The following is a 17479-nucleotide window of genomic DNA, read 5'->3' as shown; positions in this document are numbered from 1 at the left end:
ATTATTAATATTATATATTAATATATTATTATAGTATATTATATATATTAATTAATATAGGAAATTTTTTACCCCTCTATGTGATTTTCTTTGCTTTTCTTCTCCAGCAGAACCCATCAGACACTACTGCTGGCACCACAAGGCAGTACTCTGTTTTTGCTGGCCTGTCCTGCACATGGTGCTGTGCATCATTTAAGTGTCCCTGGCCACTCACAGCGAGTTCCACCCTGCCTGTCATCGCAGTATCTGGGTGACAGCAGGGGACTGTAGGGCAGGGAAGCGATTTGAGCTGTTTGCATTATTTACATGGTTGTTTGTATTATTTACATTCATCACTAATTATATGGGAGCCTTGAGACAGGCTGGAAGGGGAAGTGTGTCACTGCTGGGGATGGGATGCTGCTGCTGGGCTGGAGGGCGCTGGGAGCTGAAGCTTTTGCATTGGAAGCAGCTGTGCACCATCCCATCCTGCTGCTGGGGTGAAGCAGGGGCTGCTCCCACCCCTGGGGAGTGTTTAGGGGTGAAGGCTGCAGGGATGTAATCTCTATTGATGCCACAATTTAGTCCTTCCCAACCTATGAAGTTACCCAGGCAGTATCACCTGCTGTGCAGAGGTGATGAATTGTATTCCTGGGGGCTGCAGAGGAGACAGTGGTTTTTATATTAGGACAAATAAAAATGCAGCCAACAAAGGATTATTGGGGCTCTGTCCCCCACTTATCACACCCTGATTATATGAGGTGTCTGTCCCACTACCCTCATGAATCACCAGCACTCGGGAGGCAGAAAAGTGGGCTCCCTATCCTAAACAGAGATTTATTTGTTCCACATCCAGTGCTTTTAAATTATTTTTACAGAACTTAAGATGCGTGTGAGCCCATGGCAGCCTGGCTGGCAGCTCTTTGTGCTGCTGTGCCCCCTTGCCTGGGCTGTGTTGGATCTGGGGTGTGCTGGTGGCCTGGGGATGTGCAGCCCTGCTGCAGGGGGTTTTGCAGAGCCCACGTTCAGTGAGGTGCCTGCATTAGGCTGTGTTGGATTTGGTGGCCTGGGGATGTGCAGCCCTGCTGCAGGGGGGTTTTGCAGAGCCCACGTTCAGTGAGGTGCCTGCCCTGGGCTGTGTTGGATCTGGGCTGTGCTGGATCTGGCCTGGGGATGTGCAGCCCTGCTGCAGGGGGTTTTGCAGAGCCCACGTTCAGGGAGGTGCCTGCCCTGGGCCGTGCTGGCCAGGCAGGCCTTGGCTGTGCTCACACCCTGCGTGCCCTGACGCACGGCCGCCGGCGCCTCCAGCCGCTCCCTGCAGCCGCTGGCTCCTCTCCAGGGCTGCTTTATGGCCCTGCCCTGGCACACAGCCTCAGCTGGGCAGGAATGGCAGCAGGACAGGGATATGGCAGTGCCTGCTCGCCCCTGCCTTGGCTGGGCAGCTCTGTGTTGGTTCATCCAGGCAGGGTTGGCAGCTCTGGTCACAGGGGCAGTGTTGGTGCTGTACAGGCTGAAATCAGGGAGCAGAGAGCAGCCTGCAGAGCTGAACCCTGCACTGAGGGTGGCACTCCATCCCTGCTCCCTGGAGACCCATTGGTGGCTCTCCCACCCAGCTGCCTCTGGTGCTGTTGAGGGGGACAGAGGGGGATTTGCTGGAGTGCAGCAGCTGCTCTGACCTGACCCCCGAGGAGTGAGTGAACCCCCTTAACCTGCAAGATTTTCCAGAGTTCCTTTTCCAGGGAATTAACATGGAGGCATTACCAGCTGCAGCCTGATACGTGTGAAGTTGTTCCCATCCTAGGAGAAGGTCTCCAATGTCACCCTGATCATGTGTCAGCCCTGCTCGCTGGCTGGGCAGCTGGGGTGGAGCACTGACCTCACCAGGGAGGGACATGGGGGCACTCTGGGGTCTCTAGAACTTCAGTTTGCACTAGGAAGGCTCATCACCATTTTATGGAGAGGGATTTGGGAGCATGGTGAGGAACATGCCCAGGTGCCTGGCATCTCCCGTGATGTTCCTTGACTCCTGACTCATGCCCAAACCCATGCTTATTTCTCCTTATTTTTCCCTAGAAGAGCTTCAAACTCATCCAAGAAAATGGAAAATGGCCCCTTGCTCTGGCAGATGGCTCCCCATGGCTGGCTGCAGCCTGCAAATGCCATTTACTACCTGAACCCCCACATTTTTGTAGGGGAGACCAATTGTTTACAGGGACCCCATAATCCCCCGTGTCACAGGGTGGGCAGGGGCTGGCTGGGGGCAGCTCACCCAGGGCAGCAGCTGCTGCTCACTCGGGCACTTCTTGTCTTTCCTGGCCCTCAGCACTGTAAGTTAACACTCCACAGGCAGGTCCAAAGAGGATTTCAACGAAACCTGAAGCTTGGGAGGAGAGATTATGCTGCAGAAGTGGCCTGGGAGACTGTAAAATATGCACTCCCACGATCGCCAAAGAAGGAACTGGATTTGCTCCTTGGGGAGCAGGGTCATCCCTGGGCTCAGTAATAGTGTCTGAGGGGGGAGATTCATGCCTTGAAGATGGGTCACCCCCTTCCATCTCAGCCCAGCCCTGGCTGAGCCTCCCCAGGACCGTGGGAGTGCCTGCTCTCCCAAAATCATGTGTGTTCTGGTGGGTCACTGCTTTTTGCAAACCAGGTTTAGGACAGATGTCTGCGAAAATATCCCCAGCACAGCTGACCCTTCACTTACATGAAGCAGCACCTGAGAGAGTAAAGGAATAGAGTGGCCTTTCCAAAGGCATTTGTGCTCCCCCATCACCCTCTGCCTGTGCCCCAGACTGAGGGAGCTGCTGGCAGCCTCTGTTCCACAGGGGGCTGCTCTGGGGTGGCCCATTCCAGGTCCTGTAATGCCAGGAGCAGGGTGGAATGCTGCCTTTGTTTTGGGTGGTTTGCTGGTTTCTGAGGCAACTGATGAGAGTCAGGATGGGAAGCCATCCCATCCCATCGGGCTCAGGGATGCTCTGACCTTCCCTGTGCTGGCATGCTGGGTGTTATGGATGAAGGTTGCCTGCTGCCCCACCAGCCCCTGCCCTTCCCAGGAGCTCTTTTTGTGGGACCTCTGATGCACCTCATTTAAGTCTCTTGACATCCTAGTGAGAAAAATCAGAGTGGGGTCTCCACTCTGCTGGGAGCCTGCAAATGTGCTCACCTTTGGGATCAGGGCATCTGGAAAGGAGCAGTGTCCCAGTCCTTCAAGGTGTCACTGCCAAAGTCCTGCTGGTTCCCAGCAGGATCCTGTACCCAAGGTGCAGCCCTGGCCATGGTGAACACAAACTTTTCTGTGTTCCCACCATATGACACCATCTGCCCTCTCGAGCTGGGTCTGGAGGAGTGGGGTTGGGGCAGGGCTGAAGGAACCCCACACAGAGCTGCTTCTCTCCTCCCTTTTTTGCCCATCTCTTGCTTTGTGCAGTGTGGCACAAGCCTTGATCACGGGAACTCAGAGAAGCCATAAGTCAGCACCAAGGAGATGTGGTTTCAGGCAGCAGGGCAGTCCATGGACATGTGGGATCCTGACTCAGGGGTCTAGGGGTGGTCCTGGCAGCCTGCAAGGGACAAGCTGAAAGGGACTGCCACCAAGCCAAGGGCAGATGTGTCACTGCAGCTCACATGCCCGCTGGGGCCACCCTCTGCACAGCCCAAACCACCCCTGGGGGCTGCCTCCCTCTGCCTTCTCCAGATGAAAATCCAGATCCCGTACAGTAAGTGGGTCTGCAAAGTGTCCCCCGGTGCCTCAGTCCCTTTGCAATGAGCTGTCACCCACCAGCAGAGCCTCTTGTGCTGCTGTCCCCTGCTCCCTGGGCACTGATGCTTTGCATGCCTGGGCTCAGCACAGCCCCACATCTCATCTCCCTTGGCCGTGCCAGGCCCGAGGCGCTTTCTCACGCTGTCTTGTCTCCCTCAGGCACGTACCAGGGCCAGTTCACCAACGGCATGCGGCACGGCTACGGCGTGCGCCAGAGCGTGCCCTACGGCATGGCCTCGGTGGTGCGCTCCCCTCTGCGCACCTCGCTGTCCTCCCTGCGCAGCGAGCACAGCAACGGCACCCTGCCGCAGCAGGACTCGCCCGCCGCCAACGCCGAGAGCCTGCCCCTCTCGCCCACCATCACCCGCGGCGGCTTCGCCCTCAGCCTCTACGCGGACGCCGAGGCCGCCAAGGCCAAGAAGGGCGGGCTCTTCCGCAGGGGCTCCTTGCTGGGCAAGCTGAAGAAGTCCGAGTCCAAGTCGTCCCTGGCCAGCCAGAAGAGCCGCGTCAGCTTCCTCAAGAGCGAGAGCGGCATCAGCTCGGCCGCCAGCGATGCCACCTCCACCGTCAGCCTGGGCGAGGGCGCCGAGGGCGAGGAGTACACCCCGTTCGAGTCCGACATCGACGCCACCACCACCGAGACCTACATGGGCGAGTGGAAGAACGACAAACGCGCCGGCTTCGGCGTCAGCGAGCGCTCCAGCGGGCTCAAGTACGAGGGCGAGTGGCTGGACAACCTGCGGCACGGCTACGGCTGCACCACGCTGCCCGACGGCAAGAAGGAGGAGGGCAAGTACCGCCACAACGTCCTGGTCAAGGGCATGAAGAAGCGGGTGATACCCCTCAAGAGCGCCAAGATCCGGCAGAAGGTGGACAGGAGCGTGGAGGGGGCTCAGAGGGCAGCGGCCATTGCCCGGCAGAAGTCGGAGATTGCGGCATCCAGGTGGGTGCTTGGAGCTCCGGCACGCAGGTTCCCGTGGGGATGGTCCCATCCCACGTGTTGGGGAGCTGTCCTTTTTCTCATCCCCTCTCCTGTTCCCCCGCAGCCCTGGTCCAGAGGGGAGGTGCTGGACAGCAGGAGTTGTTACCAGCCCTGGCACTCAGCACGGTGGGGAGCATCCAGGCTGCTCTTTGATGTTGGGCATTGATGGGGCAGCCTGAGAAACAGAGGGTTTGGTGGTGATAAATCCAACAGGCTCATGAGCAGCCAGATGTGCCCCAGAACACAGTTTGGCCCTGGAGCCCCCAGTGTGGCTCTGGGGGAAGTTTGTGGGATGCACGAGCGTTGTCAATTTTAGCAGCTGAGTGTAATTGCTCCACTGTCCCTCCTGGGATGGAGGAGAGAGGAAATAAGAGTGGCTTCAGGGTCTGCTTGAAAAGGGCACGGGAAATTCTCCTCCTCCAGCTCACATCCCTGCCTGTGTCCGAGCTGTGTTGGCAGCACATTCCCCCTGCAGCATTCCTGCCAGTCTCAGAGCTGACCTGGCAGAGAACAGAGATCTGGGAGCCTTCGCTCCTTTCCTCTTCCTTGGGGAAATGTGGTTTTAACAGTGCTTGAGGTTTCACCTGACCTCACCAAGAAAACCTCACCCTGCACAGGCTTTGCTCAGCTTCTGGGCAGTGGCTGTGACTCCATGGCTGTCCTGTCTCACTCCTTTTAATTCCTGTTTAATTATCAGTTACTTCATTATCAACCAGAGGAAGGAGGACACCTATTCCCAAACTCCATTCCACTCCTTGCAGACACTCCTTGCACTTTACTCTCCTGGCAGACATTACTTCTTCAAACTTTAGTGGGGAGCACAATTGATTTTTTTTTAATCAAAACCCAGTTGCCTCAGGGATTGGTGGAGAAAACTCAGCAGGATTGCAAGAGAAGCTCCATGCAGGGCCAGCTAGGATAAAAATAACAGGCTGGGGTGGCGTGGGGCCCTGGATCCTTCTGGCAGGGCAGGCTCAGCCCAACACCAGCTTTGCCGTGCCCGGGAAGAGCGTGTGCCTGTGGTGTGAATAAGGAGGCTGGAGCTGCAAACACTGCTCCCCAAGAGCTTGGCTGGTTTACACAAACCTCTTTTTATTATACACTATTTACACTTTGGATCAAAAGAGGCTCTGCAGTGTTTTCAGTCAGGGGTTGGAATGCGCCCGCTGCCCTGGCCAGGGACTGCATCCCTCCCCAGTGCAGCCAGGGAATAATTTCCTATTAAGGAAACCTTGGAGCTGGAGGAAATAAGACATGGAAGGAAGCTGGTTTCCTCCAGGGAGCCCTCAGGCAGCAGCCCCTGCAGTGGTGTGGCTGCTGGGCAGGAAAGAAGGGATTGTTGTGCTGGCTGGCAGTGTGGAACCCCTGGTTCCTGCTGTCCTGTTCCTGCAGCACAGCTTCCAGCTGAGCTGGACCTGCTGGGAGAGGGGAATTCAGGCTGCCTGTCCTGTAAACTTTAACTCAGCACTGCCATCAGTGTTTATTCCTGGTGTATCTTGCTCAGGGCAGAGCTACTCTCTTTACCTGATGCCTTCTGTAAATCTGACTCATGCTCTCCTCCCTCCTCTTTTCACCTCAGATTTGGGGTAGAGAGTAAATCTACATAATTTTTCCTGGAGAAAATTCTTAGCGCTGCCACAACTTTTGCTTTGGCCTTGAACCTTGCCTCAATTTCCACACCCAGGGCAGAGTAATTGCAGACAGATTGTGAAAATGGATTATTACAGTTTATAGAAGGCCTGCACTATCATTAGCATTGCCTGAGCTCATAACTGTAAGGTGGAGCTTTTTAGATGGAGCATTCATGTTTCTCCTCAGGTGGCAATGTGTCCCTTACCCAAAAAAATGCCTTTGAGGCTACACCCATCTTTTCCTGGGGAAGATATGACATTTCTGTATGTAAGATCATTACTAGGCACTAATTATCAGGACACAGCAGGTGGGCTGTGTGAATTCCCAGCTACCTCTGCACACCTGTGCTGTTGTACGTGGATGTTTGAGTTTCATTTGCTTGTGGCACTCGGGGGAGCCCCTTGCAGAACTAAACTGCTGTAGCATCCAGCCTCCTGCTGTCTGGGGGTGACATGCCAGGGGAAGGCCAGATTTCTCCCTTTTGCACCATAAAAGGCTCTTTAGGGATAGAAATTCCGAGGAAAACAAGCCCAAGCACTGGAAGCTGCCCGGGCCAGTTGCACTGCAGGAATCCCAGGCATGTGCTGAGCCCTGGGGTGCAGGGCTGGGGCTGGCAGCAGCACTGAGGGGTGCCCTGCCTGGGGCAGGAGAGCAGTGACAGCCAGGGACCATGGTCAGTGCAGTCACCAAAGCTCCCATGCTGTGTTCTGGGGGTGTCTGAGGCACCAGGCTGCTTCACAGCTCCTGTCCCAGTGCTGTTTCACTTTGGTGTTCCAGCCAGGGCCGTGGGCAGTGCCAGCTACTGCCTGTCCTGCTGCCTCTGCTGCCCCCTCGGCGCTGCCCTGGCCTCCTCAGCTCCCTCCTGAATCCTCCTGGGTTGGCAATCCAGCTGCTTTCCCAGTTGTTCAAGAAGCTGAGGACATCATCTCACTGTCAGCTGAGAGAACAGCTCTGTTTTTCATTACTTCAGTGGAAATCATTTGTCACGGGGCCATGCTGTCCTGAGCAGCCCATCCAGGTCAGCCAGCTTCACCCCATGCAAAGCCCATTGGTGCTGCTCAGATGTTGGGTATAAACCCTGGGCATGTCCCTCAGCAGCTCTGGGGATCAGCTGGAGGGATGGAGGTGATGGAAGCTGGAGTGTGAATCCTCACTCAGGAGAAAAGGCATCTTGGAATGCAACCTCTGTGGCAGCTGGTAGACAGGGCTTTTCTCCTGCCCAGGGGTGGCCAGGGATGGATGTGGGGTTAACACACCTAACACACACCATGAGGGTTCATTGCCCTGCCCTGCACTGCTGGTGCTGCAGGATTTGTCCTGCTGTGATCCCAAGGGATTCCTGTCAGAGCTGGGACCTGGCTGTTCCTGCTGTGCCAGGTGAAGGCACCTGCTGTGTCACACCCTTCCCCTTCCTCCACTCCATCCTGACTGGGACTCCTTTGAAAATTATTTGGGGTGGATGGGAAGCATGAGGAGAGCCTGGGATCACAGCTGGGGCTTCACCTCCTGTGAGCTGAAGTAGACAAACTGGCTGCAGGACTGTGAGGAAGGGACAGCTGCCACTAGGCCATGAGTGAGCTGGTTCAGAGCCATGCTGAGGTGTGAAACAGCTGCCCTGCAGCTTTCTGGGCACATGGGCTGGTACAGAATAGAGTGCTCTGTACCCCAAGTACTTGATGCTCCTTGTGCCTGGGGAGCAATGTGTGTTTGCCTGTCAGGTGGGGAGGATGGTCCCACAGAATACAGGGAGAAGAAGCATAAAAATGGTTGGGTTTCATCTCTTCAGAACAGATTAAAATAAAATTCAATAAAATAAAGTAAGAGGAAGGGCAGAATTGTCTGCAGGGGGAACCTTTGATTTTTGAAAGCTGTGTGCTCAGTAGCTGGGCAGCTTTTACAGGGGTTTTCCTTCTCTCTGGTGCTTTTTAAGGACAAAATGAGTGTAAATACTGCAAATCCCACCTCTGTCCCATTGCAGCAGTATCTGACGTGGTGTGCTTCTGCACATGCTTGTGCTTCCCAGTGACTTGGACCAAAATCAATGGAGGGACTTGGCCATGTGTCCTGCAAGGCACGGGTCTGGCCAAGCTCTGGGATCCTTTGAAGGGTGCCTGTCCTGGCAGGAACACCTCAGATACATCTGCTGGATGTCATGGGATCAGTAGGAAAGCAAGATATTCGAGGCTATAATGGCTGCTGTGCTTCACCAGTTTGTGCTCATGTGCTGGCCCTGTAGCCCCTGTGTGGTTTATACCTGGAGAGTACAACTACAAGTGAATACATTTTGGATTTATTTTTGTTTTAATGTACTATGAGCAGATATCTGTAGGTATTTCTGTATTCTGTTCTGAAGTGTGGGGCATCAATTCCTGATTCAGTGGGGTTTGCTCGTTAGGGTGAGCCTGGGCTCTGTGGAAGCACATTACATTGATGTGGCTTCCCTGCCAACACATGGGCATTGCTCAGTGTGAGCTGTTGCCTGGTTTGGAAGCCTAAGTTAGTTTTCTATCCATACCCAGACTTTGGGGCACATCTTAGCTCTCCCTTCAAACAGCAAGAGCCCTTGGCAGCTCCTGTATCACTTTCCAAGGCTCTTGTGGCTGGCTGCACTCCCAGCAGGGCTGTCTCCCTGCTCTCAGCATTTGCAGGCTGCGTGGCCGGGCAGAGCGAGCGTCTCCTTGGGGATCGTGGTGCAAATGACGTCCCAAAATCGCTGCAGTCAGCACAGGCTCCTGACTAAATAAGGGCAGGCAGAGCAGGGCTTTATCAGCGTGGCCTGAGTGTGACAGCTGAGAGCTGGGGCTGGGGCAGCCCACGCCGCTCCCACTGGGAAGGTGCTTTATTTGGCACAGCTCTGCTCTTGTCCCCACTGCTCGCAGGGGTTTAGGCTGCTGGTGGGGAAAGTGGGCAACCAAAGGGATATCTTCCCCAGACACCTCTTTGGTGAGGGTTACTCTGTGTCCAGTGCAGTGCTGGGCTGGTGGGCACAGTGATCTTGGTGCTCCTGGGGCTGACAGCACAGCTCAGCTTCCCCTGAGGCCAGATTTCAGACCTGGGATTTTAGGTTTGTTGAATCACACTTGAGGTTTGCTCTAAAAAGGCAAAAGGATTTTTTTAAAATGTGCTTTTAGTCAGAGGCACAGGCGTTAGACACCTCAGGAGTTCAGCACATTCCCAGACCTTTAGGTCTAAAGCCAGAGGAGGGCAGGATGCTCATGGTCACCCTGTGAGAGTGGGTAGCAGCAGCAGCAGCTGTGGCTCAGGACAGCTCTGCCAGGACAGGAGGGACCAACTGAGCCTCCTGTGCTCTCCCAGCCTCACAATCTCTGCTCCAGGACTCCACAGCTGCGTGTGAGGGATGGGTGTGTAATTAGGAGGCAGCAGCAGGCAGGAGATGGGCAGAGCTTTTCCCAATTCCATGTGGGTAACTGGCTGCTGTTTGCCAGGGAGGGACACAAGAGTTGTGAGCAGCATTTCTGCAGGCACCAATGATCACAAATGTCACCCTGAGCTCTCATGGGGCTTAAATGACAAGTGCATGAAGGTGCAGGGGGACTAAGGACTGCCCCTCACCTCCCATGAGGTGCAGTGGAAGGATCACTTCTAGCAAAGTACAACCACAGCTGGAGGCAATGGAGTGGCCTGAGCTGAGCACAGCTCCTTGATGCTGGGTATTCTGGCTGCTCCAGGAATTCAGATTGCCTCACAGCCCCCATAATGGGAATCTGCATCTTGGAACTTCCATGGACAGGGTTAAGAGAGTCAGTGGACAGGAGAAGCAAGGGCAGGCACGTGGCTCTCTGCTATAACTGAGTGCCAGGACACAGCATTGAGGGGACGCTCCTCAGTCCTGCTGTCCCAGTGAAGATGTTTCTCACAGAGCTTGGTGTGTTTATAAAGAGGATAATCCTGTTTCATCACCCTTGCTTAATAGAAACCCAGTTGCTGGCATCTATTTCTGCACCAGCTGAAGCCCAGGGCTGGGACTCTTTCTGTGTGGCACAGCAGTCTCCAGCTCTGCAGAAATATGGCTGTTTTCAAACCTCTGCCTAATCCTCATTCCACTGGAGCCATGCAGGGAGAGGGTTTGGGTGAGCTCTTCTCTGTTCCTGATCTGGTGTGGCAATGGAGACAGCATGGCTGTCCTTTTCATTCCAGTTTAATTATCAGTTACTTCATTATCAACCAGAGGAGGGAAATAAGCAAGGAGGACACCTATTCCCAAACCCTATTCCACTCCTTGGAGAAACCCTCACTTTACTCTCCTGGTGGCCATTTCTTCTGCAAACTTTTGTGGGGAGCATGATTGAATTATTTTTAAATCAAAAGCCAGTTGCTTCAGGGACTGGTGGAGACAACCGGAACTCTGGGGTCCAGAGCCAGGACCAGACACCCAGCCCAGCTGCTGGACACCCACAGTGTGTCCCCCCACAAAGGGGGGCTGTGTGTGAGGCTGGAGGGATTCAGTGTCACTGGGTGAGTGATGCTGTGATGCCTTCACCCCCTTCTTCCAGCCCTCTCCCAGAACAGCCTCATCCAGGCTGCCTGCAGCTCCAGCACTGACACATTTTTGGCCCACTGTGCTCCTTGCACGGGATGTGCTCTGACTCCAGAGGAGGGTGCACGGCTTTATCTGCTTTCCACCCACCTCACATGAATTTCCTCAGGCACTTTCATGCCTTATTAGGGTAAGAGGGAACATGCATTTTCAGTAGCTCCAAGGAGGAGGCATCTGCTGGACAGCACACAGCTTTCCCCAGGGCTTCCTGGGTTATCAGGGTTGAGGCAAGGGAGGCTCTGTCTTGCAGGGATCCCCTCAAGAGCAGCAGAGATGGGATGGCAGGATGTCAGACCTGGGGATGGGTACAGTTCAGATTGCCAGGCAGGGAAAGTGGAATTAATGGGCTGTGCATTCTGACCTTGTGGGAAATCCTTATCTCAACAGCTTACAAACACAGAGAGGGAAAAATGAAGTGTGACTTTAATCTGCAAAAATGACTGTGGAAAATGATAGCATCTCGTTCAATTGATCTGCTGCTGCGTGGAACAAGAGGGCTCTGACTCCCATCCAAATGCTTGCAGGGGCTTTGAAATCATTGGATTCAGCCATGCTTTGCTCAGAGATTATCCTCATTTCAGTGGAATGTGAAATAGCCTTATCTTGAAAAAGAAATAATATTTAAGTAACACATCCAGTTTAAATAGAAAGCCTGCAATGCAGAAACCCTCCCTTCTCCTGGAGGAGGGGCATTATTGTCAGCTTATCCTGGTGCTGAGCCAGAGCCCTTTGGCTTTCTCAGTCCAAGTTTTTTCATTTTGCTCCTGCAAAGCCTGATGATTCCTCACTGAGGGCTGGCAGGGACCTGGGTGCTCTCAGCAGCCTTGGGTACAGGTGCATGGGAGCTGCAGGCACTGGAGCCTGGGATGTGGGCTGGTTCCCTCCCAGCTCCATCTCTTCTTTTTCCTGGGCCTCAGATCTGTGAACCTCAACTCAAGAGACCTACAGGACTTGAGAACTTTAAATTTTGATAAGTAATTGAGGTTTTGGACAAATGCAGGATTTTAAGAAATATGCCTTTATTTCCTAAAAAAAAAATAAAAATCTCCATTTGTTTTTTTGACTGGAAAAATCCCCCACAAAACACATACAGCAGTTCCTCACTCTTTTGGTTTGGATTACTGAAATCTGAAAAACATTTAATTTAGAAGTTGCTAAGACTTTTGGTTAAAAAACCAACAATCTTAGAGTGAAAACACAGACTTTTCCACTCATTTTAATGCTGGTGGATCTGGCAATCAGATAAAGCACACTCCTCTTATGGATGGAAAGGCTGAAGTACCCTGATTGCACATGTGCTGTAAAGATGTTTTGATGCACTGTTCAGTGGGATAACCCAGCTGCTTTCATCTTGCAGTAGTACCTAATTAAATCAGGGTCCCCAGGGCATTTGCTGAGCCCCTTTGGTACTGGTGATCTGGAAGCTGGAATAAATCACTGGCATTTGGGCATAGCCCCAAGGCTGTGCTGCTCTGAGGGACCTGCTCCTGCTCCTCAGGGCTACCCTCAATCTGCACCCAGAGCAGCAGAGGGGCCCTGAAAACCAGGGGGAGAAGAAGAGGGTCCAGCTGGCAGCTGCAAATCCCCCTTTTTCCCAAAAATACCTCTGTGGATGCTCTGACAAGCTGCTCCCAGCCTGGCTGTGCTGATGACAGGCTCCAGCAGAGCCAGGAGCTGCCTGTCCTGCCCATGGTGCAGTGTCCCTGGGTCAGGGTGCCATCCTGGTGCCAGCAGCCCTTCGAGCTGGCAGGCTCTGGCTTGCTCTGCTCCCTTTGTAGCCAGCTCTGGGCAGCTGCTGGCTGCACCCTGGGGCTGTGGGGGAAACAGAGAGCAGCTGTGGGCTGTGCCAGCCCCACGGGCTCCTCACAGGGTGGCACAGCCAGGTCCTGCTGACTGCTGCCCACCCAGCCCCACTCAGCTTTGGGGCACTTGGCTGGCAGAGACTGATGGGGCAGATCCTCCTGTCCGTGGGGCTGGGGTAAGTAGGTTGTCCTCTCATTGAAGACAGCTGCAGATCTGTCTGCTGAAAGATTAATATCACTTTAACTGTTCCAAAGGGAAGTATCCCTCAGTGAAAGATGCAAGTGGCTCAGAGCTATTTACAGCTGAGGATAACATTTCGGTATTTTAAAAATTCACCAAGTAATCATAAAGGCTGAGCTTGTTAGGTGGCAGAGAGTTCTGCCAGGCCTGTGCTCCTAAAGCACTGCACAGAAAAGGATGCTTTTCTCTGGGCTGAATGGCCTGGTCATGCCCTTTCTGTGGAAGGAAGCAGAAAAGGTCTGATTTATCCAGCCTGGGCATGTACAAAGTGCTACCACTTCTGTGTAAGTGCTGGTACTGAGAGGGAAAAGCCTGGGGCATCTCATGAGCTGCTCTGCAAAGTCAGGATGGTTTCTCTTTTTGGCTTTCTGCTTCAATAATATGGAGGTGTTTCCTTTAGGATGCAAATTGTGTTTATTTATGCTTATTTCACAATTTAGATCACACCTTGCATGTGCAGAGCCTGTATAATAAAGCAGCAAAGGCTCAGGCACCCCAGGGATCTCAGAGTGGAAGTGGAGTGGGTACATGCATGTCAGTGATGGAGCAAAAAGAGCAAAAGGAACATGAATGGTACAGCTGTCTGTCAGGGCAGGACACCCAGATGGGTTTGACTGAGGGCAGGGAAAGTGGCATGAGAGGTGGACTGAAGAGGGAATTTCAGTCCTGTGGGCACATGAGGGTAGCAGAGTTTTGCTGGTATCTGTGCGTGTGGAGGCAGAGGGAGAGACACAAAGGAGATGGTTTGGGACTGAACAGGAAGAAAGAAGCTTCAGCCAGAGAGGTGAGACAAGTATGAAGATGGTGTGTCAAATGGAGAAGCCAAAAAGTTCTGTCCTAGTCAGGATGTAGAATCATAGAATTCTGGAAAGGACCTTTAAATGTCATCCAGTCCCAGTCCCAGCCCCAGCCCAGGTGTGTGCTGTCAGGTCTGTGTGCTCTTGCCCTTTATGATGTGAGCACAGAAGGGACCATGTTGCCATTAACAAAAACACTTCTTGAGCTTTCCCTAGCTCCCTTCTGAGTGCTGCAAACACTCCTGCCAAGACAAACAATTGTTTTAAGTTTCTTCAGAAGGACAAAATGATTCCTGCTGGATGCTGGAGCAGGGATTTGGCTGGGAGTGGAACAGCCAGTTTCCAGGAGAGGGGAGTTCAGCAGAAGACTCTTCCTAGAACTGACTCATTAATTACTTTTGCTTAATGGTCTTCCAGACAGCTCCTAATATCAAGAATGGCAAGAATCATAGAATGGGTTGGGCTGGAGGGGTGTTCAGTTGGCCCTTGCTTAGGGTTTGCTGAATCAATGGGAGAAGGGGGACCCTGGAGAAGGAAGGGCAGCACTGGACAGGTCTGACATTCCCCCAGTAAGCAAATGTGAGGGCAGAGAGCTGAACTCTTCCCCTATTTCTAGCTGCAAGGTCATTGCTGCATCTTCAGGCACTCCAGCCCTGTCTGGTATTTGCAGTATTCCCTGCTAATTCCAGTTTCATTTGCAGTCTAATCCAATGTGGATGTGCAAAACCACAGAAACTGTCCGAAGAGCCGGGGTGCTGCTGGGGCTGGGCCTCACCTGTTAGCGCGGTGCTCAGCTGCGGCTCGTGTGTCCCTGGGGGATTTCAGCAGCACTTGGAGGAATGATCCAGGCAGTGTTTCTGGGAGCTGGCCAGGAAGGACAGGAGTGGTGCTCTGTCCTGCACTAGCACAAAAACGATTAGAGCATTAGAGCCGTGCCAGAGGAGCAAATAAAGCAGCAGATGCATCTAACCCTCCCGTTGTGCCGGGGTGTGAAGCCCAGCAGCTGCTGTGACCCAGCCGGGAGGCAGTAGCAGCAGGGCTGGGACAGGGGCTGCAGACATTGCCCACATGCCTCCCCTCAGCTCGGCTCCGAGCTGCTGCTCCTCCTTGCAAAGAATCTGCTGGAGCTATTTTTATCAGCACTGCCCAGGGAGATGGCTCAGGGTGCAGTTGGGAAGTGTTCATCCTGGCAGCGCTGCCTTTGGGACAGGGAGCACCGGTGTGGGTTTGTAAAGGTCCCTCTTTGTGTTTATTTCCTCCAGCTGGATGTGTTTATTGTTCGTGGCTCATTTTCCAGTGCTGCCTTGAAAAGGGTCTCTTGGATCCTGCTGCTGGCTGCTCTAAAGCCCCTGGGTCTGTGTTTCAGTTCTTGCTGAGCTCCTCTATCTCCAGACTTTCTCCTCTGCTGGTTTTTGCAGCGGCTGTTTACTGCACAGTTACTGGGAGCTGACAACACAACAGCAATAAATAAAAAAGTGTGGCCCTGATTAATGTGTGCCTGAATAGCATCAAATTTATCAAGGCTGGTATTTCCTTTTTGTGAAAGCTCATTTTGCTTGTTGAGAAGATCTTAACCTTGGAAGAGATTTTTCTTCTTGCACGTTTCACTTCTGGGGTTTGCAATCATCTTCCTGACACCCTCAAACATCCCTGGGTTTTTTCTTTCCTTAGTTCCTGCTCCTGGCAGACCCCAGGCTGTGGGATGGGACAGGCTGTTGTGCTGCATGCGCTGGGCTCTCCCAGGGTGGTTGGCATTTGTCTCCTGGTTTGCTACCAGGGCCAAGTTTTCCTCTGTACTGAGCTCCCACGCTCTGCCAGCCATGCAGATAAATCATAAATTCAGGGATACTTGAGGCCAGCTAGAAGTTACTGTAATGGCTGGACCCTTTCCTCTAGGCTGGGCTTTGTCACAGTGCACTAAACCCTCAGTGTAGGTTTATTGGAGGGCTGCGAGCAGCACTGCATCCCTTGGTGCTCTGGGCATGTGCAGCTCAGCCAGGGAAAATGAACTTCAGCCACCATGCCATGTCTCTGAAAGCCAAACATTCCTCACCTAGCTACTGCCAGATAAATGATGTCAGCAGCAGAGGGACCCAGCACAGGGCATCGGCATCCCTGCTGGGGCCAGGCTGGCTGGGAGAGCAGTGCTCTCTTGGGATGCTGCATAAGGCTGTTGTGTGGTCTGCTGGAAGTGCCAGATTTGAAAGGGCAGCTGTGTTGGCAGTAGTCCCCCAAATCAAACACCTCTGGATGACTTTGCAAGCAGGGGGACAGGAGCAGAGGTCAGCTGTGTCCCACAGAGTGAGAGCTGCTATGGGGCAGTGCAGGATGCCAAAACTGTGCTGCTCAGCTTCTTGTCACCACTCTGTATGAGCAGCCCAGGAGCTGCCCCAGAGTGTCCCTGCCCTCACAGCCCTCCTTGCAGAGCCCTGCTACCCTTGGGGCTGTGGTGTCTCACAGCAGTGGCTCAGCTCCCCACCTCCCACAGCATCCTCAGTGCAGCCTCTGCAACCCAGGCTGGATCTTCTTGGTCTTGCCATCTCTCCTTCTGCAGGAATTGAGAGCTACCTCAGCCTGCAGCATTCCCAGGCACCAAGAGATGCAGTGTTGCTCACAGCCCTCCACAAGAGCCCTGTTCTCTTGTGTTGTCCCCAGGTGCTGAGAGAGCTGAGCATGCAGGAGCCATCTGCACCCTCTTGGTGACATGTCCATCTCTGTCCTTACTAGTGAGACCAGACCCCCATCTAGTGCACTTCCAGATTACTTCTTTGGGACTCCTTTGGGGAAAGCACTTGCTGGGAGCTGCCTGCTGCTCCCCCAGCTGGGGCCAGCTGGGTGATTGTCTGCCTGGGAATTGGTCAGGATAGCATCTGCCTGGCTCAGAGAGCAACTGAAAAGGAGAATTTTATCTCTTGATGGTGAATCCCATCCTCCAGGAGCAGCAGGACGAAGGCAGGGCCTGGAGCACGTCCTGCCAGGATGAAGAGCTGGATCCTCCCTTGGAAAGCCTCTGGCCTGGGGCTGGCGCCAGGCAGGCTGTGTGCCCCAGGCTCAGCACACCCAGCCCACTCTGATCCCCCAGGCATGGAGAGCACACACACATTCCCCTTGGCCCCTGCCAGATTATAGTGGAATTAATCATGCTGATTATATTGCTACCAAAAAAGGAGGTGCTTTCTCTGTTCAGAACTGGCTCAGACCCCCTGCTTGCAAGCAGCAGCCTAAAAATGCTGTTTTCTGCCTCATTGTGTCTCTGGGTTTTTCAGGAGCTGTAATGATTTTGGATAAAAAGAGCAAGAATGACTGCAATCCCAGGCAGCTCAGCCTGCAGAGAAAGCAGGGAGATAGCATGTGAGTGTGGGCAGGGAGGTGAATCATGGCTCCAGCAGAGTGGGATGTCATCCCAGGGAGGGACAGGCTGAGCCACAGCAGCTCTGCACCCTCTTCTCTATCCCAGGGCCCTGAGAAGTGTTTTTGGCCCCTTGTCAAGTCACACTGTTGCCTGTATCAGTTGGGATTGATGCCCCACTTTCAGTTCTTTCCCTGCAGCTACTCAGAATGGCATATGTATCTTCTCCCTTGTAAGGGTCTCAGAACAGCATTTCTATCATCTTTTCATTGCACCTGTTGAGTGTTCAAACTTCAGCTTGTCTTGTCTGCCTACTGCATCTCAGTTTAATGGGAAGGAATCAATCCTCATTTCATGACTAACAGCCCAAAAATTC

At 53.4% G+C, this 17479-nt stretch overlaps 1 protein-coding gene across 1 annotated transcript in view; it reads left to right on the top strand.

Annotated features, from left to right (window-relative positions):
* The window catches only part of JPH2 (junctophilin 2), a 31789-nt gene that overhangs the window by 4277 nt on the left and 10033 nt on the right, over positions 1-17479 (top strand). The window contains exon 2 of the mRNA XM_064730153.1: positions 3902-4685. Within this exon, the coding sequence (XP_064586223.1) occupies positions 3902-4685 (784 nt within the window). The remainder of the gene's footprint in view (positions 1-3901; positions 4686-17479) is intronic.

Source organism: Zonotrichia leucophrys, chromosome 20 (assembly GCF_028769735.1).
Source record: "Zonotrichia leucophrys gambelii isolate GWCS_2022_RI chromosome 20, RI_Zleu_2.0, whole genome shotgun sequence".
NCBI classification, from domain to species: Eukaryota; Metazoa; Chordata; class Aves; order Passeriformes; family Passerellidae; genus Zonotrichia; species Zonotrichia leucophrys.
The sequence above is the reverse complement of the archived record's forward strand: the minus strand, read 5'-3'. Positions and strand labels throughout refer to the sequence as shown.